Source organism: Ornithorhynchus anatinus, chromosome X5 (assembly GCF_004115215.2).
Source record: "Ornithorhynchus anatinus isolate Pmale09 chromosome X5, mOrnAna1.pri.v4, whole genome shotgun sequence".
Lineage (NCBI taxonomy): Eukaryota > Metazoa > Chordata > Mammalia > Monotremata > Ornithorhynchidae > Ornithorhynchus > Ornithorhynchus anatinus.
In genome coordinates, this window is record NC_041753.1 from 31,357,339 (window position 1) to 31,384,076 (window position 26,738).

Sequence of the window (26,738 nt, forward strand, 5' to 3'; positions counted from 1 at the left end):
AAAATGTGGCTGTACTGTGAATGGTCTTATAAGGGTACATTTTACCCATAGACTTACATGCAATTAGGTTCTGTTATATAAGTTTCCCCGACAGCAGTATAGAATAAGATAAGCAAAAATTACACTGTAGATCACTCCTCGCTGTTCTCCTTTCCCTTGTTAATTTCCCTTTTCCTGACTTGCAGTCCCGTGCTTTTTCCTCTAGGCCACACTGTTTCTCAATTCCTTTATTCCTATTTGAAATACCTCATGTCTCTTAATCCCACTTCCCGGTCGGCATTTAGGATCCTTTCGAGGTGCTGTTCTTTGAAGGAAATCCAGTGCGTATTTAGTGATTCAGTGATGTGGTCTAGCGAAAAGAGCACGGGCCTGGGAGCCAAGGGATCTGGGTTCTAATGCTGGCCCCACCCCTTGCCTGTTGTATGACCTTGGACAAGTCACTTAAATTCTCTGTGCCTCAATTTCCTCATCTGCAAAATGGGGATTAAATACCGGTTCCCCCCTCCCGCTTCGACTGTGAGCCCCATAAGGGACAGGGGCTGTGTCCGATCTGATCATATCACATCTACCCCAGTGCTTAGTACAGCGCTTGGCACATAGTAAGTGCTAAACAAATAACACAGTTATTATTACAGGATGGAGCGGCATTAGGCCCACCAGCATGAATGAGAACTTTAGTGGTTATTTGAGTAAAATTTGGATATAAAACCTTAAAAATCCATAATCTCACCATGAACTATTCAAGGGGATATTGGAATCAAAGGCTTTATGGGTGTTTAAAGTCCGAGTGCTCTAAGTTCACAGTCCATATTTAAGCAGTTGTAAGCGATATAGTGTATACATACAATTAGTTTTCATAAAGAGTGCATTACATCCAGAGCTCAATAAATACCATTACTGCTACTACTACATCCAGTTTGACATTTAGTTTATGTTACAGGAGAAGGAACCCTTACTTGCTAGCTCTGCTTCCCAGTGTTCTAGTGACTACTGCTCAGGGTCCATTTGAATGGACTATACATTTTAAAATAAACGATTCTGAACTTGAATTCAACCGCTGCCTCCATTACCAAAAAATGTCTTGGAATTGACTTCGAGGGAGAGATTCACGTGCCAGAATTGGGTGAGGGGCTCTCTCCTCAGAGTTCGGTTTGAAGATAATGTTGCCAATGGTGGAGAATTGAAAAGAAGGGAGGAGGGCGGCGAGACGTAGAAAGAAAACAGGGAGTTGAAGAAGATGGGGAGTGGATTGGGGTCCCATATCATTTGGGCTACCTTGGGCTGCAGTGAAAAAATGGTCAATGCACTCAGTACTGCTGAAGAGAAGCTAGTGAAGAGCTGGAGCCAGCGTTTCTGTACTGCTTAAACCAGTCCTCTGCAAACGGTAGTGTGGTCATTGCAGAAAGCCAGTGCCACGTTCCTGCATGAAACACTCAGAAAACAGCCATCTCCAGGGTTGTCCTGGCTACTTTGGACAAGTAAAAGAGGAAAGCTGGTCATTAGAATAGCAAAGTTATGTGGTTAACTACAAGTGTTTACTTAAGCTTTTCATGCAGTAATTCAAGAATCCCCACAGGTAATAAATAGGAAGAAGAGACAACTCTCTCGGTGAAGTGGTTCTTAACATATTCATCTTATGGGAGGGGTGGGGGGGGACGCAAAAAATCCCTACTATAGTGAACCAAATTCAAATTAATCAATGGGAGGAAGTTATTTGGGGAGGGGGGAATCATGAGGGGGAAATGAAGAACAAATGCTTATTCGTCAAATTCCAGTTAATGCTACCGACAAGGAGATCTTATCCACGTGTGTAGGTGGGACTGATGATCCATGCCACATTATGTGCAGGCAAAGACAGTCCTTTGCCTTGCTGATGCTTTTCCTTGTGGCAGCATCTGTTACTGGTTTTGCAGATACCTGTTGGAATCGCAATTTTTCTGAAACCTCCTTTCGAGGAGTGGCACCCACCAGGTTGGTCTGTCTGCTGCCGTTGTCTATCAGTTGTCCACTACTATATCACATTGTTTCGGACATTGCTTTACTGTATCTTTAAAGCGTTCTGCTCTCTTTCCTTGCATGTTCCCACTTTAAGCTCACACCATAAAACAGTTGCTTCAGTGTCGGGCCCGCCATCCATGCTCTTTCACTTGTCTCACTCCAGGAAGCTGGGTCATGATAATATCATTGCCTTGGTGCAGGTGGACTGATTGTGTTCCATAACTTTATTGTTAGGCTAGCCTGCCTTGCCATTTAACGTTTATTTTAGCTTCTAGGTGATGCTGATGAAACTTTTCTGGGAGTCCAGACCTGCTTTGGTCCAGGTTGTAAAACCACCTGGAAAGGTTGGACATTATTACAGTTTTGTAGTTGGTTTGACGTTAGAGGCCAGGTTGGCACCACACTTTCAGACAGACACACATTGGCGGAAGAACGTTCCCTAATCGGGCCATCGTTTTCCTACCTAAAATGTGTTGTAAAAGTGCGCGTTTTGCCAGATCTGAGTATCCTGTCTTCCCGGGTCATGTCAGCACGGGACTGGGAGTCAGAAGGACCCGGGTTCTGATCCCGGCCCTGCCCTTTGCTGTGTGACCTCGGGCAAGTCACTTAACTTCTCTGTGCCTCAGTTACCTCAGCTGTAAAATGGGGATTAAGACTGCGCCCCATGTGGGACAGGGACTGTGTCCAACCGGATTTACTTGTTTCTGCCCCAGTAATTCTTATAGTGTCTGGCACAGAGGAAGTGTTAAACAAATACCACAGTTATTATTATTGTTATTATCATCATCATTATTTTCCCATCGATCACCCTTAGCACTTAAGCATACTGAAAAAGCTCCCATCAGTACTCATAATTGCTTCTTTGAAGGTGGCATATTATGTGCTAAATGAAGGATAGATTCCCATAGGAAATAATATAAAGAGCATTACTGCATCCCCAAGATCTAAAAAAATTAACCAAAACAATCTATATATATTTACAATACAAAGCACACCATATTTAACCCTGTTAACTTCCATGGTCAAATAACAGTGTAAATTTGCACCAATAAGATTCTTAGTTCAAAGAAATGCTAATGTATATCCATAATTAAAAAAACTCATAACTGTCCTCACTTTTGACCCCGCCAAACAAAAAGCTTTGCAGATGTTCACAGAATCTGGACACTTCAGCAGACCTAATAGACTTGCCACTCTTGAGCTCTGAGGATTTTTTTTTCCTCTGCACTGGCAATAATAGATTTGATAGCTTGTTTTGAGGCCCTAGTGTACTGGATCTGGGGTAACTTTGCCTCTGTATATACCCGACACACACAGAACACACATATGCTGTTCAGAACATCACTGATCAAGGGAGAGCTAGCAAAAAAATCTCTCGGTTCCTCTTGGGGGTTGCTGCCTACGGAAGTCCACCTCATTCTGATACCTGGTCTTCCCTGGGTCATGGACCCTTTCCCAGTGTTGTCCACCCAGGAACTGCCATCCCCCAAATTAGGGTCTCACAAAGCAGCTGCCCAATTCCAAGTGTTCTCAAGCCTCCTCCCTTTCTGACTCCTGGCACACACCACCTCAGACAGAGCTTCACCACTGTGAGCCTGGCTACAACTAAATTTTGTTTATCTGCAGTTATTCAGACTCCCTCCTGAATGCCCCTTCCATTAGGATAGATGGTGGTTGGTACCCTGCACCGATAAATTGACCAATATAAAGTCTTCTCCTAAAATTAAGCCACTTCCTTATAGATTCTTTCCCATATTTTTCCTCCTGTATCTTCTCCCACATCAAATGCCAGTGGCTTCACCAATTCTTGTATTTTTAGAGAAGTGGAAAAATCATGTTATTTATTGAACACCTACTCTTCCCAGAGAAATGTACTAGGGGCTTGGGGGAGTACAGTAGAAGGGAAAGACTCAGTGCCTGTCCTCATACTCTTCTCTTTGTTTGCATTGGGTTACAGTAGTTCACCAAAACTGGGGAGCCACCGGAGTAAGCTAGTAGTAGTACTAAGAGCATTTTTGAGTGTCCACTATCCAAAGCATTTGGGAAGGACAAAACAAGCAAGTGACAAATTCCTGCCCTAATGGAAGAGACCATTAGGGCAATGCTGTCTAAAATGTAAGCTTCTTGTGGGCAAGAAATGTGTCTACCAGCTTTGTTATATTGTACTCTTCCAAGCGCTTAGTGCAGTTCTGTGCACACAGTAATCACTCAATAAATATGATCAATCGATTGATTGACCAACACAAAAGCATGAATGAGCAGAGTCATCAAAATGCATAATTGAACATAAAATTGAATAAATGTATATCCATAAGTAACGAGGTTGGGCATAAATGGGTGCACAAGGGTTAGAGAGGGTTGATCAGCTTATTTGACTTGGAATACTGGGAATTAATCAAGGGAGGCTTGTTGAATGAGGTGGGATTTCAGGAGGGGTTTTGAATAAGGGGAGGGCTGTGATCAGTCCATCTAATCTGACCTCCAACTTGCTTTCTCTAACTACTTTGAAGGTGACATATAAAGCTCTTGTTTCTCCTCTACTTGCAAAGAGAAAGATTCAGCACGATTCTTATCATTTATTGTTAATTTGCCATCTAAGAATGCAGGACAAGCATTTGTATTCTAATCCTTCCATCCAGTGTGTATTTTACATCTCTCAAGTAGGGATACTCAACTTCATTTCCTCATGGAAGTAGTCTGTACTCAATATTGCCCATGTCAGAAAAAAATGTATGCTTTGTTGCTAAAGCTTACGCACTCATTGATTGATAGTTCCCAGATTTGTCACAACTGAATACTGACTTTTTTCTTTTTGTACATTCTCACCTACCTCTTGTGGCTTTTTGGTTGGAAAGATAGAGGCAGAGGCCCCCATGATGTCAGACTGAAGACCAGTTTCAATTTTGAAGGTCCAGCGACCCAGGAAAACCTGTTATCAGCCTGATACCAGGCATGAAAACCACAGTTAATTTACTGCTCTTCCAAAAGCACTAAATCCTTAACTGTCAGTTTAACTTAATCCTGAAAGAGCAGGGTTGTTCACAAAAATTTTAAAAAGGGAAATGAATAGTTGAGGAAAACAGATATTTTATCATTTACACACTAGCCAGTTGGAACTCAGTTGAGTTTTCTATGAAAAAGCTTCAGGTAGTACTTTGGGTTCAAAAATACCGTCTTTTGCAGTAAGCAGATGGTTGGAGTTTAAGATTATGCCTTTGAGTTTTGGTTTTGACTCTCCCACCCTCCAGGGGTGGGGAGGGGCAAGAGGAGCCATGTGGGAAGTAGAGCGGGTGTGGAGGAATAGATCACCAAAGAGGGTGGAGAAGAAAAATTGTGCAGGTAGCAGTGTGGTGGGGGGAGACAGGGAGTCCTGTAGGCTTCTGTCCTGACTTGGGCAGAGGGATGGCTGTGTCGGGTTGATTCAGCTCAGCCCTGCCCACCTGCTCCCTCTTTCTGAGCATCGACTAGGCCGACAGCTTTGAGGACTCATAGCCGACTCTACCACTCTGAGTGCTCATAAGAATGCAATTTGGGCTTTAAGGAGTTCCAAGTTTCCGAAGTCCAAGTGGGATGTGAGCAGTCAAACAGTAGGGGCAGTCAAGTGGTCAGGCCTAGTGCTGCTCCTCGGAAATGGGGAGGCCAGCAAAAGCCCAGAACTCTGGCAGGTCTAGAACTAGACCAAGGTGTGAGAATTCCTGGACCTGGACTTCGGAAGCAGAGTTAGGCCCTGAGTTGACAGGGGTTGTAGGGAGAGGGAGCAGTTTGGCAGCACCAGTGATGGGTGGAGCCTTTTGTGTGGTTGTGTTTAGTTGAGAACAGCGATCATGGTAAGGGAATTTTTCCTTGGTTTTGCCTTTTCTCGGATCCCTCCCTAATTTTCCATAGAAATTATAGTCGAAAAGTCCATTTGTTCTGCTAACACTTTGACTTGGGTCTCTTTCACGAGCCCATGTATGGAAATCTTGAACGTTGGATCAGTATTTGTACTACATTTAGAGGCTTCAAAATCTGATTGGGGTTTATCTTGTTAATGATAGCTTTTAGAATAAGATTACTGGAAAATGATCACGCTTCTCCCTTTTAATGTTTCCGTAGTCACAATTTAATTCTCTTACTCTTTGGCTGGCTCTTTCCTTCTCCAGAACCCCTACAGATAAAAGGCAGTCTGAGAAGGTAAGAACTAGTGTCTTGGAGTCAGTGTTGAACCTTTGCTGCATGCTGGCTTCCTGCCCAATCTGGGAAGAACATTCATTTGTAGCCCTGGGAAAGCAGAGCCTAGATCAACTGGAATGGAGAGGCCTTGCAGTACCCTGCCCTTTTCAGGAACACTAGTAATTTGAAGACAGGGATTAGTCGAGAAGCCAAACGGTTCTTTATATCTGCAATATGCCCTTGCTTGCTCATTCCCCCTTGTACTTTCTGGCCCATCTCTCATTTGCCCTCTCCCATCGCATATACTTCACTACTTTGCGAAGGACTCGAGACTAGCCAATGTTCCTAGTCTGAATGATTTTGTACAGCTCCTTGAGTTCTTCAGATGGAAGGTGGTGCATGTGTGCTCACTCTCCCTGTTTCCCTCCCTCTCTCCTAGCTCTCGATGTGTTTGTCTTTCAAAACCTGCCCGTTTTGAGCAGGTGAAATATGAACACAGTTTATGCTTTCCAGTATCTCCTCTCGTTGGCTTTTTTTTTTCTGGAGGCAGGTGTATGTTATTCTGAAATTATGAAAGCTGTCTTATTTTTACTTCAAAGCTATGTGTTCTAAATTACAGGCCTACCCCAGTTTACAACCACCCCGGGGATACAACCAGTATTGTTTGATGCCTTACCCCATGCATGTGCTCGACCGGCTCCAACATTCCGGCCGAGCGCTACAGGTAAGTAATCCCCTTCCCGTCCCCTCCCCCTCTTGCCTGAAATTAAGCAAGCAACAATAAGTGGATCTTGGAGGAAACTCGGCCCACAGTTTGTGTTAGGCAAGGCATTGAAGAGACCTGTGAGCAGATGCCCCCGAGGGTCCTACGAGGACCATCTCCAACTTCAACAATCTAGTGCATCTTCACAAGATGCCAAAAGAGGTGAAGAAACGACGGTTTCTCCACCACCAGCCCAGTCTTGGAACAAACAAGTCTTGGATCAATTTTCAAGAAAATGGATGAACGTATACAATTGAAGAACTCGGCCTTAGTGGGGAGAGGGGTTCAAAGGTGCGCAGAGGTGTTCAGAAAGTGTTGGCCTACCGCAAGATGGTGATTGAAGAAAAGAGGCTGCCGTTCAACCTAAATTGAACAATTCGTCACTAAACTAGAACATTCAGTATTACGGTCAGTGGAACAAACCTCTACTTCTGCAGTCTTCTGGAAAAATTCATAAGTTGTTGTAGTAGTAGTAGTAGTAGCAGTGGTAATGGCATTTATTGAGCACCCACTGGGTGTCACGCTCTGTACTAAGCACCTGGGAAAGCACAACAGAGACATCCCACATGTTCCCTACCCCCAAGGAACTTACACTCAAATGAGGAAGATAGATGGAAAAGTATTTACCAGTAGAGTTAATCTGAATATGTAAGTAAGTGTGCAGTTGACAATACCTAATGACCCAAATGCTGAGGGTGGCTATCAATAAATACACAAGGGCTGGAGGTGGTCATTTCATTGCTACATCGCTGGATCTTAGGAATACGTTGAGGAAGGCTTGTTGGAGGAGATGGGATTTTAGGAGGGGTTTTGAGCTGTGAACTGTTGGATTCATGGGGCCATTCCTCATTTAATGTCATGCTGTTATCCTTTGAAATACTTTAATAAAGATGAAACGGTAGAGTAGTGATTTTAATCATTTCGGCATATAGCAGGTTTCGGCATTTCATATTCTTTTTCCATAGGGTTTTGAACAGGTCCTAATTAATGACATGTAAGCCTATGGGATAGCATACCCCATAATTCAACCATTCACACTACAACAACATTCTCAAGGAAAGTAACCTGGTTGTATTGTGGAATAGGCCTGTATATGGCTGCAAAAAGCACTGCAAATCAGAAAATTTTCTATTTTCAGTAGGTAATATGGTTCTAGAGAAATTTTTATTGGTATTTATAAACCCTTAAAATAGTCTCTCATGGATGTTTGAACACTGGTAAGGTACATCACAGAATTCTGACTTGTATTTAACTATGGATTTTGTGTGTCTTTTGATGTTATCCATTATATCGAGCCTTTTCCCTGGTAATTTTAGTTGCTGTTTCAATCTGTGTGAAAAACAGGTAAGTAGCAATTACGATTTAAAGTTTAAAACAAGGGTTAAGGTTTTTGTTTTTTTGTAGGTCTATTTTATACTGACCTTGAAGCCAGGATTGTACCCTTGTTAACCAATGTTAAGTTGTATTTGCAGAGTTGCACCTTTCATTGCTGTGAAAATAGTTACTTTTAAAAATATTTATTTTCATGTGCAGTAAGTATTAAGTTCAGTAATCGTAGAGGCATCAAACTTCGTTTGTGTTTATGCTCTCCTAGAGTGTTTTGATTTTAAAACAAGTACAATATTTAGGTTTGACCCTTATTCGAAGATGTTTGATTACACTTTCTAAACAGTGTAAAATAATCTGGCAAATAAAAATAAAGACTTTGTCCTTTGTAAGGATTTTGGCAAACATAACCATTACTTTTTTGCTAAGGTCATACGTTATTTGAATACAGTGTTTCCAGTGAGTTGAGCACAAATGCAATTTTTACTGTGTTAGACACTTTGGCAAGTAGCAGATTGTGTTGTTGAAGCAAATGACCATTGTTGAGCACAGTCTTATTTAATTGGGCTGTATAGTATTCTTGTTCATAGACTAAAATGTATTTTAATTTTAAACCAATCTTTAGCAGAATCTGACATTCAGGTTTTTATTTTCTTTAAGGGAAAAATCTGTACACAAATGAATACGTGGCAATTAAACTGGTAAGTTCCCGTTTATTGTTTTCTACTTAATGTTCAAGTACTTCTTGGTTGAAAATATTTTTAATGTCTGTGTATCGGATTTCTGTGGTGAAAGCTGGAAAACATTTTTCCTAAAAGAGGTAAAATAGGGTCAGAAGACAGAATATTCTGGTGATTGGCCAATCTGGAATACACTGTGGAAATTGCAGAAAGAAAGAGGCATTGCATGGTAGCTATGGGACACCTGTCCCATTCCTTCTTCACCCTCCACCCTTCAACCCCGGACAGATTCTGGGGACCTCTTTGGTAGGGTGAATTTGTACCCAGCTAAGATGATAGGCTGCCTCATACCATGGTGTTTGCGTAACATGCTGTGCGGTGCAACATCTCTCTATCCTGATTTTGCCAAAACATAAAGCAGGATGCTATTCAATTGTTGTGACCCAATTGAAACAATTGGCTGAAATGAGAAACTCCAAAAAAAAAAATTTGATTGCCGAGTGTATCAGGATTCTTTATCCAGTCTGTCCCTCGGATCACTGAGAGTTGACTAACTGAAAATATGGGGTCATTGTAATCCCTAAGGATCTCCAGTGTTCTCCAGATGCAAGGCAATTTACTATACTGGAAGTCTGTTTGCCATAATAGTTCAAATTTCTGAGCAATGATTTTGTTTCCTATAGAAGTAATTCATTTTGAACCCGGCTTTGTGGTCCAGCTGTTTAAGTCAACCACGAGCAACTTGCTAAATGCATTAGGTGCTGAAGTAATCAGTTTATACAGGGCAGCAGTACAAAATACATTTCTCTAACTTTTTAGGAAATAAAATCATTAGTAGCAAATTGGGCTCCTGGGATTCAGGACATGCTCCGAGACACCTTCCCCCCAGCTGGGGTGCAGTCCCCCGAATGATGTGTGCAGCGTTTTCCAGACCTGATTGGCAGTGTCCGGGGGTCCCTTGCAGGGTGGAGTTCCCTGGGGGAGTCCAGTATGCCTGTAGCTGCAATGGCACCTTAATAATGTTCCCCTGGCTGAGTGCAAAGTTTGTCTGGGAAACACAGTGGAGGAGAGTTGGGGTATCAAAGGAAAGTCAATTCCAAATTATTTTTCTTGCTGTGTTGGATAACGTAATGGGATGGTAAATCCATTTAACTGGTTAAACTCTGAAGTGCCTCCATTCAAAAAAAAAATAAGAGAGTCTGTTATAAGCTTTGGAAGAAAATGGATTAAACCATAGGAAAAGAAAGAGAACATCCAAACCCTTGTGCAAGGGTGATTTTTTTTTTCAAAAGACAAGGGTTACTCTGACTGTATTTCAGCAGAAAGCAAGGAAATTAATTAGCTGAGCATTGCAATAAGTGGGACAGAAGTGCAAGAAAGGGGAAGCTTGAAAATTTTCTCATCCTTGTGGGCAAGGATCATGTCCACCAACTCTACTGTATTGTAATAATAATAATTTGTTAAGTGCTTACTATGTGCCAAGTTCATAACTAAGATCTGGGGGAGAGAAAGGTAATCAGGTCAGACACAGTCCCTGTTCTAAGTGGGGCTCACAGTCTAAATAGGAGAAAGAAAAGGTAATGAATTTCCATTTTCAGGTGAGGAAACTGAGGCACAGAGAAACTATGCCCTAGGTCACACAGCAGGCAAATGGTAGGGCCAGGATTAGAACCCAGATCCTCTGACTCCTAGGCCAGTGCTCTTTTCAGTAGGCCATGCTCCTCCCCCTAAGGGCTTGTTTAGTAAAGTGCACTGCGCACACTAAGTGGCCAATAAATACTCTTGATTGATTGATTGACTGATTGTTCCAGAATCTGTTTTGCTCAGGGTGAGGAGGGAGCATGGGGTCAATGTGAATACATAAATACCTGTGGGCTCCAGCTCTTGCAGTGTTGATAATCTCATCAATAGGCCACTATACTCACTACCTTTGTAGAATAGTGCTCCAGATTAAGAAATGTGGATTAAATTTCCAGGCGAAGTAGCGTAGGCTACTATAGATTTTGATTGCAAGTAGAAGTTGTAGACCCCCAGGCCAAAATACTTTTTCTTGGGGGACTGCCTGCAGTTTCTATAATTTCACTGTTGAGTCTGTGTCCTACCTGAGTAACCTGTATCTACCCCAGCACTTAGAACAGTGCATGATGCATAGTAAGTGCTTAACAAATACCACAGTTATTGTCATTATTATTATTACTTTCCTCCATGGGCTTAAATGATTGTGGGCTTAAATGGGAATTCCATACATAACTCCTTTTGTGGAATTGGGTGGTGAGCAGGTGTTGGCTGGTTTGGCTGGAGAGAAACTGCTGTCTATTGTGAAGAGGAAGCTTGGTCATCCAACCTTTCTGTGGTTCCTGCAAATACACTATGGGAAACTTGATACATATTTCCACACATGCACCAGGTTGAATTTTGTTTTGCCGTTTTTAAAGTCTTTTCCAAATAATAAATGATTTGAAATAGTTTGAGGATAAGCCATATGAAATCATAAAAAAAAATTTCAGCACAAATGAATCCAAACCGTATTCTTTATATTTAATTATCTGCCTGCTCCGGAAGTCAGAAATATCACTTTAGAAAATGAATCACCATGCTCTCCGATTAAGGTAAAAACTTGAACAAATGAAGCTAGAGGCTTACGACAGAAATCTTTTTGCAGCAAGGTGGAGGGATTATTTTTGTTCTCTGAAGTTTGTTTTTTGATCCTTTAACTCGGGGGCTAAAATTCTTAATACTGGCCTCTCTTGAAGGCAGTCACATAAGCCTCAGAGTAGTCTTCTTCTATACAAAGCAAATAGCTTGCAACTTTTACTGCTCTAGTGTTTTGGAGGTTCAGTGTTCTGAACAACTAAGTTGTTTCATGTTACCCAACTTGAAGAATCAAAGGCCCTCTGTATTGAAATGTGTCTTAAAATTTAAAGTCTCATCACACCCCTTGAAAGGATAGTAGCACTATGCAAACAGGCTGTTCGCATTTGGAGTTTCTTTTTTTTATGGTGTAGAAGTGGTTACTACACTCCAGGCACAGTACTGGAGAAGATGCAAGCTAATCAGGTTGGAGAAAATGGGGCTCACAGTCTTAGTTCCTATTTTGCAGATGAGGTAACTGAGGCTCAGAGAAGTGAAGTGACTTGCCCAGGGGCATGCAGCAGACAAGTGGCTGAGCCAGGATTGGAGCCCAGGTCATTTTGACCTTCAGGCCCTTGCTTTGTCTGCTAGGCCATGCTACTTCTTGCAGAGCTTCATTTTGAAAGATTTCAGCAGCCATGAAAATGGTCAAAATTCTGTTAAAATGCGTTTCAGCCATTCAACAGTTACAAAACTGGCCCCAAATGCAGATACAATGCTGATCAGATACAAAATGGGGTGATTCCTGTCTACCAAATGCCTACCATTTGAAAAGCCGTAATGGCAATTTTAGCTGTGATGCCGTTCAGCTTTCAAAAACATACATTTTTCACACTGCAAATTCCATAGAAACTGGACTGTACTTTAAGTAATCTTCCATTCAGATGCCTTTGGATGTTTTTCAAATATGATAATCAAGTTGATTCTTAGCTGTAATTCAGCATAATTAAACCCAGGGAATTTAATATGCTGAATTTGACTTTTGTGAAAATAGTGTTAGGCCTAACAGTGTTCTTTCTAAAGGACACTGGAGATGCCGGTGGTGCTATCTTTCAAACCCAACTCTTCCTTTTTAAAATAGAAATTCAACTAAATAAATAAGCTGGAATTCAAAATGGCTTTTCCATGGGTGATTAGGACTGGGGCCGGGGGTGGTCAAGATTCTGAGATGGCCAAATTAGCTCAATCCTGAGCTAAAGAGCTTTGAGTTACAGCTCTTATTTTTATTTTGTGTAGTTGTCTTTTATGCTGTTTTGTTCTTTCATAACCCCTTAAAGACTGTCACCAATCCCCTCGCAATTAATCAATTAATGATATTCATTGAGTGCTTACTGTATTCTCAGCACTGTACTACGTGCTTTGGAGAGTCCTGAACAGTAGGAGCCCTGCCCACAAGGAGCTTACAGTCCATAGTTCCCTCTTATGTTCTTAGATTCCTTGATGATGATGATGATGATGGCATTTGTTAAGCACTTACTATGTGCAAAGCACTGTTCTAAGCGCTGAGAGTGCCGGGGACCGTGTCTAATTCCCACCTCTTTATATTGTATACTGTATATTTTTCCAGTGCTTGATACAGTGCTCTGCACACCGTAAGCTCTTACTAATTACTATTACTGCTGCTATTAGAGGGGATTTTATTTTGTGGTATTTGAGTGCTTACTATGTGCCAGGCACTCTACTAAGGGCTTAGGGTAGATCCAAGATAAATCAGATTAGATGCAGCCCCTATCTCACATGGGTCTCTCAGACTAAGCTAAAGGAGAGGGAGGAGGATTTAATCCCCATTTTCCAGGTAGGTTGCCTGAGGCCCAGAGAAGTGAAGTGACTTGCCCAAGTTCACAAAGCACATGAGTGGTGGAGCCAGGAGTAGAACCCAGGTCCTCTGACTCCCAGGCCCTCGCTCTTTCCACTAGCTCATACAGTTAGTGGGGGCTTATTTTTATTGCTTTATCATAATATTAGCAATGAGTGGTTATTAGGGGGCAGGAATTTGGAGAGGAGAAAAACACTGACTTCGGGGCAGAGGTTTGATGTGATAAAGTGCTATGGCAATGCGAAGCAGCATGCCTTAGTGGCTAGAGCATGGGCCAGGGAGTCGGAAGGACCTGGTTTCTAATCCCGGCTCTGCGACTTGTCTGCTGTGTGACCACGGACAAGTCACTTTACTTCTCTGGGCCTAAATTGCCTCAGCTGTAAAATGGGGATGAAGATTCTGAGCCCCCTGTGGGACATGGACTGTGTCCCACCTGTTATCTACCCCAGCGCTTAGTACAATGCCTGGCACATAGTAAGCACTTACCAAATACCATTAAAAAATTGGAGATGACGGTCCCTTCAGCCACTTGAACTGGACCCTCAGAACTAAAACTGGGTTAAAACTAAGATTAAGACTGTGAGCCTCAAGAGGGACAGGGATTATGTCCAACTCGATCTGCTTGTATCCACCCCAGCACTTAGTAAAGTCCTTGGCACATGGTAAGCACTTAACGAATACCACAACTATTATTATTAACTACTCATCACAGTTGTCTAATGACCTAAGATTTACCAGTCAGGATTAAAAAGACCCAAAATGGTGGCTTTCTTGCCCATTAGCTCTTTGGAACCTGCCCCATCCCAGGACCCATCCCCCATAATAGCCCTGCCCTCTTTTTGGCCGTGCATTCAAAATGAAAAGTTGGAGCCCTTGATGAAAGGGTCAAGGGACTGTACCATATCTTCAAGTAGTGGGTTTTATAGAAACCATAGAACAGTCCATGCCCATGCAGCACTTAGTAAAGTGCTCTGCACACAGTAAGTGCTCAATAAGTATCACTGATTGATTGAAATGCTGAAAAAAATTAAAGGTGTCTGCTGCTTCCCCCTCCCTTCTCTGTCAGCAAACAGTTGCTCACCTAGCTATAGTTTGTATTTGTTTATTTGCCTACTTGATATTACCAAAGCACATATTGACATTATAAAAATGCATTCTACTTTATAGAAGTATTCCAATTGATATACAAAAAGGTTGGTTGTGTTGGAATTTTGAGCCATCTTCTTTCCATTCATTTATTTCCCTTTGAAAGAATGGTTGACATAATGCTAGTTTTTGACAATTCAAGGGTTTTCAAGAGCAAAGCTAGCACACTGTAGCAGGATGGCATTGCCTAATGGACTCTGTACTTATTTGCTGGCTACATGGTTGTCCCAAATTGTCATCCCCAAATTCAGAGAATTGCAGAAAAGCATCCTCTGACTACTGGAGTACACCCAGTTCTATAAAACTGGGGTTGCTTTCTCTCAGGACCCCATGTTAAGGAAAACTTGCATTTTAGTACTCACTCTGTCCCATGCTGCAAACACGTGCATGTGCACAACAGTTTCTTCCAACAGTGTGTCTCACTCTGTGTAGTCATGCTGACATTTTGGAAGAATGTTCTCTAATTCAGCTGTTGAGTTCTAGCCAAAATGCCTGGTGAAAACATGCATTTTGGCATAATTGAGTGTATTAGAGAATTTGGACCGCATCATTTAGATGACAAATATAGCATGATGTAAATATTTCATTAACTTTTCTGCATTCATTACCTTAATTAGTTGTTCCAACAAGACAGCAGTAATTAAATGAAGTGCTTTGAATAGCCTACACGGGAAGCCACAATTATGAAACGGAATAACTTCAGCTCGTGTCTGCTGTGCTTGAAGGTTTAACACTTCTAGGGAAGAAAGTGAAAATTACGAATCTAGTTTTACTTGTTTATGGTGCCTACAGGTTTTCAAGAAAAATGGCAAAAAAACCCTCAGTATTTACCTTCAGGTTTAAAGCAGATAACATTAAGCGTTTTGGGTGCGTGCTCTGTCTGAACCCATGGGGAGAACACGAGAGTTGTGCGCCTGCACTAGCGGCATGTGTTCCACCTCCCTAAAGGCTCGCATGGGCTTTTCAGAACCTGGACCATTCCCAATTCCAGCTGTAGCTTATTCCTAGAAGTCCGAGTTCCAAGTCCATCCCAGGCCTGGTTGAATTTCCGGCAGGTGCTGCTGCACAGATACTGAATGCCTGTGCGTGCGTAGTGGCCCTCCTTGGGCTACTGGAACTTTATAGTCCACCGGGGGTGGGGGTCGGGGGGCACCACCATATCCGCATGAACGGACACGGCACATTATAACCAGCAGTTCCCCCGGGAATCTGTGCCATGGCCCTCCATGTTTCAGGTTAGGTTGTGTCTGCCTCCTTCGAGAGCACGTAGTGAGGCGATGCGTTACATTTTTGTAGAACTTTTGAAGTAGTTCAAGAGCCACAAATTCCCAAGGGGTCAATTCAGGTGGTTGAAGTAGGAGGACCTCAGTGTATATGTATTCTATCGATTGATGCCATCTTGGATATGGGCCGAGCTGGGTCATTTTCCAATAAAGTTGTCATGTTCATGTTTCTCTTCTCTAAACCTTTTGACCTACTCATTTTTTTTTCCATTGAACCTGATCCCTTTTGCCAGAAGTAGGAGGTAGAGGAGCATTACAAAGGGGGAAAAGAAAAGAAAGATAACACAGGCTTTGGGAAACCTTTGTCAAACCAAAAATGAAGTGGTAGTTCCTTGTTGTAGGTGAATAGCATTGGTTTATTTCACTTGAACGATAAAATGATTAAGAAATAAAGATGTCTTAACATAGTCACCTCTGAAATTTGATTCTTAAGATTTTTTCATTCAAAATGTGGATCAAGTTGTTGGTTATATGTTACAATTATTTTCTGTTTTGTTTTTCTCAGGAAGCGATGAAATCCAGAGCCCCTCAGCTGCATTTGGAATACAGATTCTATAAGCAGTTAGGATGTGCAGGTAAAATACAATTAGTATAAGGCTTTAAAAAAATAGATTGGGCAAGAGTATACATCAGAGTGCTGAATAGTTTAAGAATTGATTTATGATGCTGCTTCCAGAAGCAAAGTCTAATTAGGAGTCCTTGATCAAGTGGAAAAAACCTCAAGGAGTGGGCAACCTTTTTATTTAAGATCTAGCTTTTGCTGAAACATCTTGTTCATGCCAGTGCTGCTTTTTGTCTAGAAATTGGTAAGACTAGCCAAGAAATTTAGGATGATTCCACAGGATTTACCAACCTGTGATATGTACCCAGACTGGCAGCAGCATGACAGTTAAAGTACTTTCTGATAAATTTTATTTGAACATCAACGTAAGTGGTAATGAGTACTTTTTATGGAGGGAAAAGCTGATAAGAAACTATTGAATTGTTTGCATGCAGAACACTCATTAGTGTGAAATCTTGCTGCTCTAATCATTGCTAATTCACTGCTGCTCTTATGACTATAATGATTTGAGTATACAATCCTCCTAAATAGATGGAACGGTATGGTACCCCACATATGATCCCCCAGTTTCCCAATGTTGCCTCTTTCAAATGTCTGTTTCAATTGTTAAGCATGCTTGCATTGTTTACAAATCTTTCCCATGTTAATTCTAAATGTAGGCTCTGCAGGCAGCTGTCTACTGTAATATGGGGAGAAGTGGTTTGGATATTACAAAATGAAAAAATGGAGAGAGGCTGTAGAAACTCTTTAGACCCTGTGGGGAGGCAGCCCAGGGGGAATGGTACCTGCTAGGAACCACTGTGGTGATTGGCAGGTGCCACAGGGATAAGGCCATGCCAAAGGAAAGCCAGGCTTACAGCTGGCAGAGCTTCAGAATCTGCCCCAGATAATGCATTCATGATTAATCAAGGAGTGATTGCTTACCCTTTTCTTTCAGGAATAATGGTTTCCAGAAGAGTCTCATAATCGGTTATTTGAGACTCCAGGTGTGAAGTTACGTATTAGGTCATTTGTATTTTTACCTTTATGCTTTCTAGCCAGGCCTCCAAAGCATAGTTGTCACAGCCAGTGCTAGTGACCTGGCTATGGACCCCTGACGTGACACTGAGGCGAATCATCTATGTGCTCAGCTCCATTCCCACAGTCTAGGAGGAGCATGAGCTTCTCGCACTGCTCTCCAGAGCAGGTGATGAATGGGGATAGGTATTTGGAACTCCCTGGACTGGAGTTAGTCTTGATTGCATATTGTAGTGTCTCCGCTACTGACTTGACTCTGGAACAATTAGTCAATCAATTGACAATTTATCATGTACAGAGCATTGTTCTAATTGCCTGGCAGAGTAGTACAATACAGTAAACTGATAGACACAATCTCGCCCTCAGCAAGCTTACTATCTGTAATCTGTGCAAGTATAATAATAATCAGACTAGTTGTGGTATTTGTTAATTGCTTAGTAGATGCCAAGTGCTGTACTAAGTGCTGGGGTTGATACTGCATAATAATAATAATAATAATTATGGTATTTCTTAAGCACCTACTATATGCCAGGCACCGTTCTGGGGTGGGGTGCTGGGGTGCATACAAGCAAATTGGGTTGGACACAGACTCTGTCCCATGTTCCATGCGGGGCTCACAGTCTCAATCCCCATTTTACAGATGAGGTAACAGAGGCACGTAGAAGTAAAATGACTTGCCCAAGGTCACACAGCAAACAAATGATGGAGCTGGGATTAGAACTCATGACCTTCTGACTCTTAGACCCTTGCTTTATCTACTATGCCATACTGCTTCTCACATAATAAGGTCATACATAGGCCCTGGCCCAGCTGGGACTCACAGTCTAAGGGGGAGGGAGAACAGGAATTTTATCCCCATTTTGCAGCTGAGGAAACTGAAGAACAGAGAAGTCAAGTGACTTGCCCAAGATCACACAGCAGGCAGGCGGCAGAGTCAGGATTAGAACTCACTCGTCCTCTGACTTCAAGCCCATGCTCTTTTCATTCATTCATTCAATCATATTTATTGAGCGCTTACCATGTGCAGAGCACTGTACTAAGTGCTTGGTCTCGCCGTTTCTCTCAGTGCAGTAGAGTTAAGTGGATAGCATCTCAAAGCTACCTGGAGGTCTAAGGAGTTTGGAAGGGCTAGAGATCAACACAGATATTAGAAAATGATGATAATGATATCTGTTAAGGGCTTACTATGTGCCAAGCACTATACTAAACACTGGGATAGGTACAAAATAGATTGGATGCAGTCCCTGTCTCTCATGGAGAAAATGGAGAAGGAACATCCCTGACCTATTTTCCCAGTGGCAACTCTCTCCTCAGATTCATTTTCAGCACTCAGAATAGCGACTGTGATGTTTTTAGTCATTTTTCCAGGTACTTGAACAAGTAAGAATGGCTTTTTTGAAGGCCAGTGATGTCAAAACAGTGCATTCTCTTAATTTGGAAATGTTTGCTTGTTCTACCTAGTTGTTTGTCAGACTTCATACAAATCAGTTATTTTGGGAGAGGACTTGCTTTTCTAATGGCATGTTTAATTTTAGTTTCAGTAGCAAATTACTTTCTGTTTCAAAAGAAGTGTCCCTGACCACCAAAGATTTGATAAAATTAGGCAGTGCTATGACTATAGAAAATCCAACTTTGTTATGGAAAAAGGGTTTCCTGATTTGTGACAGGCCATTATTTTATCTCAGCTTATTAGCTCTTCCAAAAACTAATTTCTGTGAATTATATGGGGCCTGCTTCTGCCATAAGCGATTTTTATGTCCTCTTACCATTCTGGATATGTCTTTGCAAAGAGGATTATACATGTACACCAATATTTAATGGATCAGAGAGGCTTTAACTATTTGGAATGAAACATAATTTGAGGAAGTAATTTTTAAAATCTTACAGGCTTCAGCCCTGTTTATTGATTTACATTTGTGGGTTTCACATTTGTCACTCTATTAACGTAATCTCCTTTTAGGTTGGGGGGAATACTAACTTTATCTTTTTCCCTTAAAGCTCAGCTATGCTATTCCCCAGAGTAGTGGAATTCATTTCTCTGTATCAATGAATGAAGTCAGGTCATTAAAGATTTTTTCTTCAGCAAGTGGGAGTGGGTGCTAAGAGATCTCTAGGTGGTGACAGAGAAAACCATTCCGTGAACGATTAAAGCTCACCCTTTCAAAAATTCATTTCTTGGGAAGGGCAACTGAAAACTGAAAGTTAATTGAGTTTGTGTAAGGAACTGCAGTGTGAAACGGGATATGGTCTTCACAACCCACACAGCCTTGGGAAGGAGTGGCATGTGGGGGATCTGAAGCAAGAGATTGAGGGTAGACATGGTAGAGACCAGGAGTTCATTCAGTGTAATAGTATTGAATATTATTAATAATCGTATTTATTGAGTGCCTACTGTGTGCAAAGCTCTGTACTAAGTGCTTGGGAGAGTACAGTATAACATCAAATACATTCCCTGCCCACGCCAAGCTCACAGACAGGAGGGGGAGACAGACATTAATATAAATAAATAAATAGATAAATAAATAAATAAATTACAGATACACACAGATATATACATAATAGGAAAGCAGAACCCAGCTTCCCCTAAACCATCTTTCGCTCTGGGCAGGTTAGCTGAAGGGATTCTGAGTTAACCTTTTGCAGTAACTGGACCCAAATGATTATTTTTCTATTTAATATAAATGCATCTCGCTAGGATGTCAGGAGTGACATCAGCAGATGAGAGAAGGAGATTTCTCTGAATGCCAAAGACTTAATTCAAGATTACTAAAATATATGAAAGCATTCATATGGAGTCTGTTGTAAAGTTGACAGAAGAGATGAGTTCTGAATCATGACTTTGGTTTTTTGAGGCCAACCAACAATTTAATGATTTAAATTAAATTTTGCATGTAAAGGGTGTAAGTCACTGTTAGTTGAGTATCATGTAATAAGACACGAACAGATGCTTAAAGATTACTTTGCCACCTCATCTGTGGCATTTTAGTTTATTGGCACAAAAGGGAAGTTCACAAACATGCAGAAAGAGAAGGGCATGTGGGGGACATGGAGGAGAAGGGCATGAGGAATGCCAAGGGTCATCATGGCGAGGAGGCAAAGACAGCCAGTAAATACACTGACTGCCGATCTGCTCCCTGTTGCTTGCCATCCTGATGTGTTTTAGCCTTAGCTGCTGTACGAGTTGTGCTCCTGTGGGAAGTGGGGCTAATACTTTGGCAGTGGGGGTCTGGTGGGCAACCAAGAGGGGAATCGAGTTACCAGTGTGCCTCCTGTCCATATTCCCCATTCCCACACAGAGACACACACACACACCCTGCCCCAGCTATTGTTGCCAAAGCCCTCTCCTGGTAGACAGGACTATGGGAGGTGGACACAGGGAGGTGTCCGATGTGCGTTCCTCCCCTGGTCCCATTCATCCTAGCCAATCAGACCTCACAGTGGGGACCCAGGCAGTAGCATGTAGTGATCTCTTTATACACGTAGAGATATAAGAGCTATTTAGGTTGAAAGATTTCTTGTGCTCAGTTAAATTGTTGAGAAATTCTGCAAGAGACCACTGCAGAATTGGGTGACTTTTAATGGTCTGTAAAATGTTTTTTTCAGGACCTTAACTTTTAGAGTACTGGCTGGACTTGAATCATCCCATGGACCCCGAGTCCAATTGGCCAGAGAGTTGGTTAAAAGAAAAGCATAGGTTGGGGCTAGGCTTGAGCAGTGTCCCAAATCATTGTTGTATTGTACTCTCCCAAGTGCTTAGTACACTGCTCTGCACACGGTGAATACCATTGATGATGATTAAGGACCTAAGCGGTACCATCGTGTGGGAAGCAGCGTGGCTCAGTGGAAAGAGCCTGGGCTTCGGAGGGAGAGGTCATGAGTTGGACTCCCAGCTCTGCCACTTGTCAGTTGTGTGACCGTGGGCAAGTCACTTCACTTCTCTGTGCCTCAGTTACCTCATCTGTAAAATGGGGATTAACTGTGAGCCTCACGTGGGACAACCTGATTACCCTGTATCTCCCCCAGCGCTTAGAACAGTGCTCTGCACATAGTAAGCGCTTAACAAATACCAACATTATTATTATTATTTGGGAAGCAGCGTGGCTCAGTGGAAAGAGCCTGGGCTTCGGAGTTAGAGGTCATGGGTTCGACTCCCAGCTCTGCCACTTGTCAGCTGTGTGACCGTGGGCAAGTCACTTAACTTCTCTGTGCCTCAGTTACCTCATCTGTAAAATGGGGATTAACTGTGAGCCTCACTTGGGACAACCTGATTACCCTGTATCTCCCCAGCGCTTAGAACAGTGCTTTGCACATAGTAAGTGCTTAATAAATACCAACATTATTACCATCCTGGGTCAGACCAGTGGTCCGTGTAGCCTAATATTGTGTGTCCATCTGTGGCAGTATAGGTTCCTTGGGGGGAACAGTGTGATATGGTCATTCTCCTTTCCATCCGTCTTGGTGGTTAGGGATCTAATATCCCTAACTTTTCCCCCCTAGTAATCTAACACAAACCAATAATTTATGCAACAGTTGAATCCTTCTTGAGCCCCAGTTTCCTGTTCCAGTGTCTCTAACTCTTCCTTTTATCCCATTATAGTCCTCTTACTAATGAATGTAATCCAAACCCTTCTAGATGATTTCTGCTACAGGACTTCCAGAGATAAGGAATTCCTTATGTATATCCCTTCTAGGTGGAAAAGTGTCTCCTTAAGTTTGTTCTGATTTTTCCCAAGTTCACACTGTAGCGGATGACCCCATACCCTGGTGGCGTGGAATTCCAACTTGTACTTGGGAATATTTTTCCCTGGTTGAATTGTCCTCCACTTGCTCTCACTGAAGCTTTGTCTGCCACTTTTCTGCCTGTTCATTTGGTTTGATAAGATTTTCTTGAAGTTTATTCCCATTTGCCTGGCATTTAACCACCTGGAAGAGATTGGTGTGCTCTCCAAACCGGGACTTTTTCACTGCAAATTCCTTCTACCAGATTTAATCATTCAGTCGTATTTGTTGAGTGCTTATTGTGTGCAGAGCACTGTCCTGCGCACTTGGGAGAGTACAATATAACAATAAACAGTCACATTCCCCTGCCCACAACGAGCTTCCAGTGTAGAAGGGGAATAATAATAATGTTGGTATTTGTTAAGCACTTACTAATAATAATAATAATAATGTTGGTATTTGTTAAGCGCTTACTATGTGCAGAGCACTGTTCTAAGCGCTGGGGTAGACACAGGGGAATCAGGTTGTCCCACGTGGGGCTCACAGTCTTAATCCCCATTTTACAGATGAGGGAACTGAGGCACAGAGAAGTTAAGTGACTTGCCCACAGTCACACAGCTGACAAGTGGCAGAGCTGGGATTCGAACTCATGAGCCCTGACTCCAAAGCCCATGCTCTTTCCACTGCGCCACGCTGCTTCTCTGATGCGCCAAGCACTGTTCTAAGTGCTGGGGTAGATACAAGGTAATCAGGTTGTCCCACGTAGGGCTCACAGTCTTCACCCCCATTTTACAGATGAGGTAACTGAGGCACAGAGAAGTTAAGTGACTTACCCAAGATCACACAGCTGACAAGTGGCAGATCCGGGATTAGAACCCATGACCTCTGACTCCCAAGCCTGGACTCTTTCCACTAAGCCACGCTGCTTCTCTATGAGCTTACAGTCTACAGGGGAAGCAGATCATTTGTGGATGTTATAGCATTCTTTTGATTGGTCTGCTGCAAGCAATGATTTAGGTGTTGGAACCGCCTAAACGTTTTCTTCAGAAAAGACCTATCTGACAAACGAATTCATCCAGTTTCATCTCTTTCTCCATTTCATCCCTGACTGCATCTTCTACATCACAGTCATTACACAGCTTCACTGATTCTCTTGACGGTTTCCCAGTTGTTAATATTTCTCAAAAGCTTTGGCATTCCTTGAAAGGTGCTCTTCAAAATTCTTTTTGGCCCACCATTACATCTGACCTGCCATTCTTTATGGACTTGTCTGTTCTCAGGCAGGTTTTCCATTTTTCTGATTTATCCCATCAGATCTCTTATATTTTCCAAAAATCATTCATTCATTCATTCATTCATTCAATAGTATTTATTGAGCGCTTACTATGTGCAGAGCACTGTACTAAGCGCTTGGGATGAACAAGTCGGCAACAGATAGAGACAGTCCCTGCCGTTTGACGGGCTTACAGTCTAATCGGGGGAGACGGACAGACAAGAACAATGGCAATAAACAGCGTCGAGGGGTAGAACATCTCGTAAAAACAATGGCAACTAAATAGAATCAAGGCGATGTACAATTCATTAACAAAATAAATAGGGTAATGAAAATATATACAGTTGAGCGGACGAGTACAGTGCTGTGGGGATGGGAAGGGAGAGGTGGAGGAGCAGAGGGAAAAGGGGAAAATGAGGCTTTAGCTGCGGAGAGGTAAAGGGGGGATGGCAGAGGGAGTAGAGGGGGAAGAGGAGCTCAGTCTGGGAACGCCTCTTGGAGGAGGTGATTTTTAAGTAGGGTTTTGAAGAGGGAAAGAGAATCAGTTTGGCGGAGGTGAGGAGGGAGGGCGTTCCAGGACAGCGGGAGGACGTGACCCAGGGGTCGACGGCGGGATAGGCGAGACCGAGGGACGGTGAGGAGGTGGGCGGCAGAGGAGCGGAGCGTGCGGGGTGGGCGGTAGAAAGAGAGAAGGGAGGAGAGGTAGGAAGGGGCAAGGTGATGGAGAGCCTTGAAGCCTAGAGTGAGGAGTTTTTGTTTGGAGCGGAGGTCGATAGGCAACCACTGGAGTTGTTTAAGAAGGGGAGTGACATGCCCAGATCGTTTCTGCAGGAAGATGAGCCGGGCAGCGGAGTGAAGAATAGACCGGAGCGGGGCGAGAGAGGAGGAAGGGAGGTCAGAGAGAAGGCTGACACAGTAGTCTAGCCGGGATATAACGAGAGCCCGTAATAGTAAGGTAGCCGTTTGGGTGGAGAGGAAAGGGCGGATCTTGGCGATATTGTAGAGGTGAAACCGGCAGGTCTTGGTAACGGATAGGATGTGTGGGGTGAACGAGAGGGACGAGTCAAGGATGACACCGAGATTGCGGGCCTGAGAGACGGGAAGGATGGTCGTGCCATCCACGGTGATAGAGAAGTCTGGGAGCGGACCGGGTTTGGGAGGGAAGATGAGGAGCTCAGTCTTGCTCATGTTGAGTTTTAGGTGGCGGGCCGACATCCAGGTGGAGACGTCCTGGAGGCAGGAGGAGATGCGAGCCCGAAGGGAGGGGGAGAGGACAGGGGCGGAGATGTAGATCTGCGTGTCATCTGCGTAGAGATGGTAGTCAAAGCCGTGAGAGCGAATGAGTTCACCGAGGGAGTGAGTGTAAATGGAGAACAGAAGAGGGCCAAGAACTGACCCTTGAGGAACTCCAACAGTTAAAGGATGGGAGGGGGAGGAGGCTCCAGCGAAGGAGACCGAAAATGACCGGCCAGAGAGGTAAGAGGAGAACCAGGAGAGGACAGAGTCCGTGAAGCCAAGGTGAGATAAGGTATGGAGGAGGAGGGGATGGTCGACAGTGTCAAAGGCAGCAGAGAGGTCAAGGAGGATTAGAATGGAGTAGGAGCCATTGGATTTGGCAAGAAGGAGGTCATGGGTGACCTTAGAGAGAGCAGTCTCGGTAGAGTGGAGGGGACGGAAGCCAGATTGGAGGGGGTCTAGGAGAGAATGGGAGTTAAGGAATTCTAGGCATCGATTGTAGACGACTCGTTCTAGGATTTTGGAAAGGAAGGGTAGTAGGGAGATAGGACGATAACTGGAGGGGGAAGTGGGGTCAAGAGCGGGTTTTTTTAGGATGGGGGAGACGTGGGCATGTTTGAAGGCAGAGGGGAAGGAGCCCTTGGAGATTGAGTGGTTAAAAATAGAAGCTAATGAAGGTAGGAGGGCAGGGGCGATGGTTTTAAGAAGGTGAGAGGGAATGGGGTCCGAGGCGCAGGTGGAGGGGGTGGCACTTGCGAGGAGGGAGGAGATCTCCTCTGAGGATACTGCAGGGAAGGATGGGAAAGTAGGGGAGGGGGTTGGTGGGGGGGAGGGGAGAGGCGGAGGGGTGACTTTGGGGAGCTCAGACCTGATCGTGTAAATCCAAACCTCACCTTGCCTGAATTCAAATGCCTAAAGTTAATTGTGGCACAGTGCTTTCTGGGACATGATGACCCTCACAGCCGCCATTGAGGGCTGCTCTGAAGGACTTCACTTTCTGTAATGGATTGTGTGGCTGTTTTGAAGAATGGCATTTTAACAGAAGGCAGTTCAGTCATTAAAAGCGGTTGTTCACAGTTAAAAATTGTTGCTTAAGGCAGGCCTGATATTTTGAAAATTTTGAGATGCAGGCAGGTCAAATCCTGAAGTGTATAATAACTTGCTGACTTAACTAGGCTAAAGCTGGACTTGGAGGCTTGACAGGGGTGGGCTGGGCCCCCCAAATTGAGGCTTGTACAAGCCTCTTATCAGCCTTTGATACCCAAATATTCACATTTCATGTTCAGCAGCAAGTTTTGCCCAATGGGTGGAAAATAATAATGATAATGTTTATTAAGTACTCACTGTGTGCCAAGCACTTTGTCAGTGCTGGGGTAGATACAAGATAATCAGATCAGACACAGTACCCCACATGGGGCTCACAGTTGAAGACAGAGGGAGAACGGGTATTTTATCACCATTTTATGGATGAGGAAACTAGAGGCACAGAGAAGTGATGTGCCCAAGGCCATTATAGCAGCCAGATGGCAGAACTAGAACTTGGGTCCCCTGACTCCCCGTTCCACTATCTCTGCAAGGTTGATTGTAGAAATTAAATTTGCCAATTTGAGACTTTTAAAAGTTAGTAAATACATTTATTTCCCTAATGTATCCTCATCATCTTATTCTGCCACAGACCAGTAAGAGGTCTGGAGCAAGTTTAGCTTCTCTTTACCATTTATGAAATAGGTTGGTGTCCCATATGTATTCCTATTTTGCCCTGTTTGCAATATTTTGCAGAATTCCTATTTGGCTAAGAGCCAGAATCTTACAGTGGAGTGGTTCAGAATTTGGAGTGGGAAAAGGGTACAGTTTTAGCAAGTTTGTAATGATATATACCTGGATAGTGAGGGTGGGTGAGAAGAGAGGAGGTTCAGTATGCATACCATGAGGGGGGGAATTGCAAATTATAATGTAAAACTATTCATTAAGACCATGTTGGAGTAGCTAGATTAAGCCTTCATTTTGTGTTTGAATATCAGCTTGACAGGCTCTTATTTATCTTTCGTCATGTGTCTTGGGGGATGGGGAATCATCACAATCATCAAAACACATCTACCAGGTTTCCATGTAAACATTGCATTGCAAAGCTGTAAA

At 43.1% G+C, this 26,738-nt stretch overlaps 1 protein-coding gene across 10 annotated transcripts in view; it reads left to right on the forward strand.

Annotated features, from left to right (window-relative positions):
- CSNK1G3 (casein kinase 1 gamma 3) overlaps positions 1-26,738 on the forward strand; it is a 99,810-nt gene that overhangs the window by 24,961 nt on the left and 48,111 nt on the right. For 9 of the 10 annotated variants that reach the window (XM_029055626.2, XM_029055628.2, XM_029055625.2 and 6 more), the window contains 3 exons: positions 6,770-6,874; positions 8,900-8,940; positions 16,301-16,370. In XM_029055626.2, coding sequence (XP_028911459.1) covers positions 6,770-6,874; positions 8,900-8,940; positions 16,301-16,370 — 216 coding nt within the window. The remainder of the gene's footprint in view (positions 1-6,769; positions 6,875-8,899; positions 8,941-16,300; positions 16,371-26,738) is intronic. The other variant, XM_007655665.4, reaches the window with a different exon arrangement.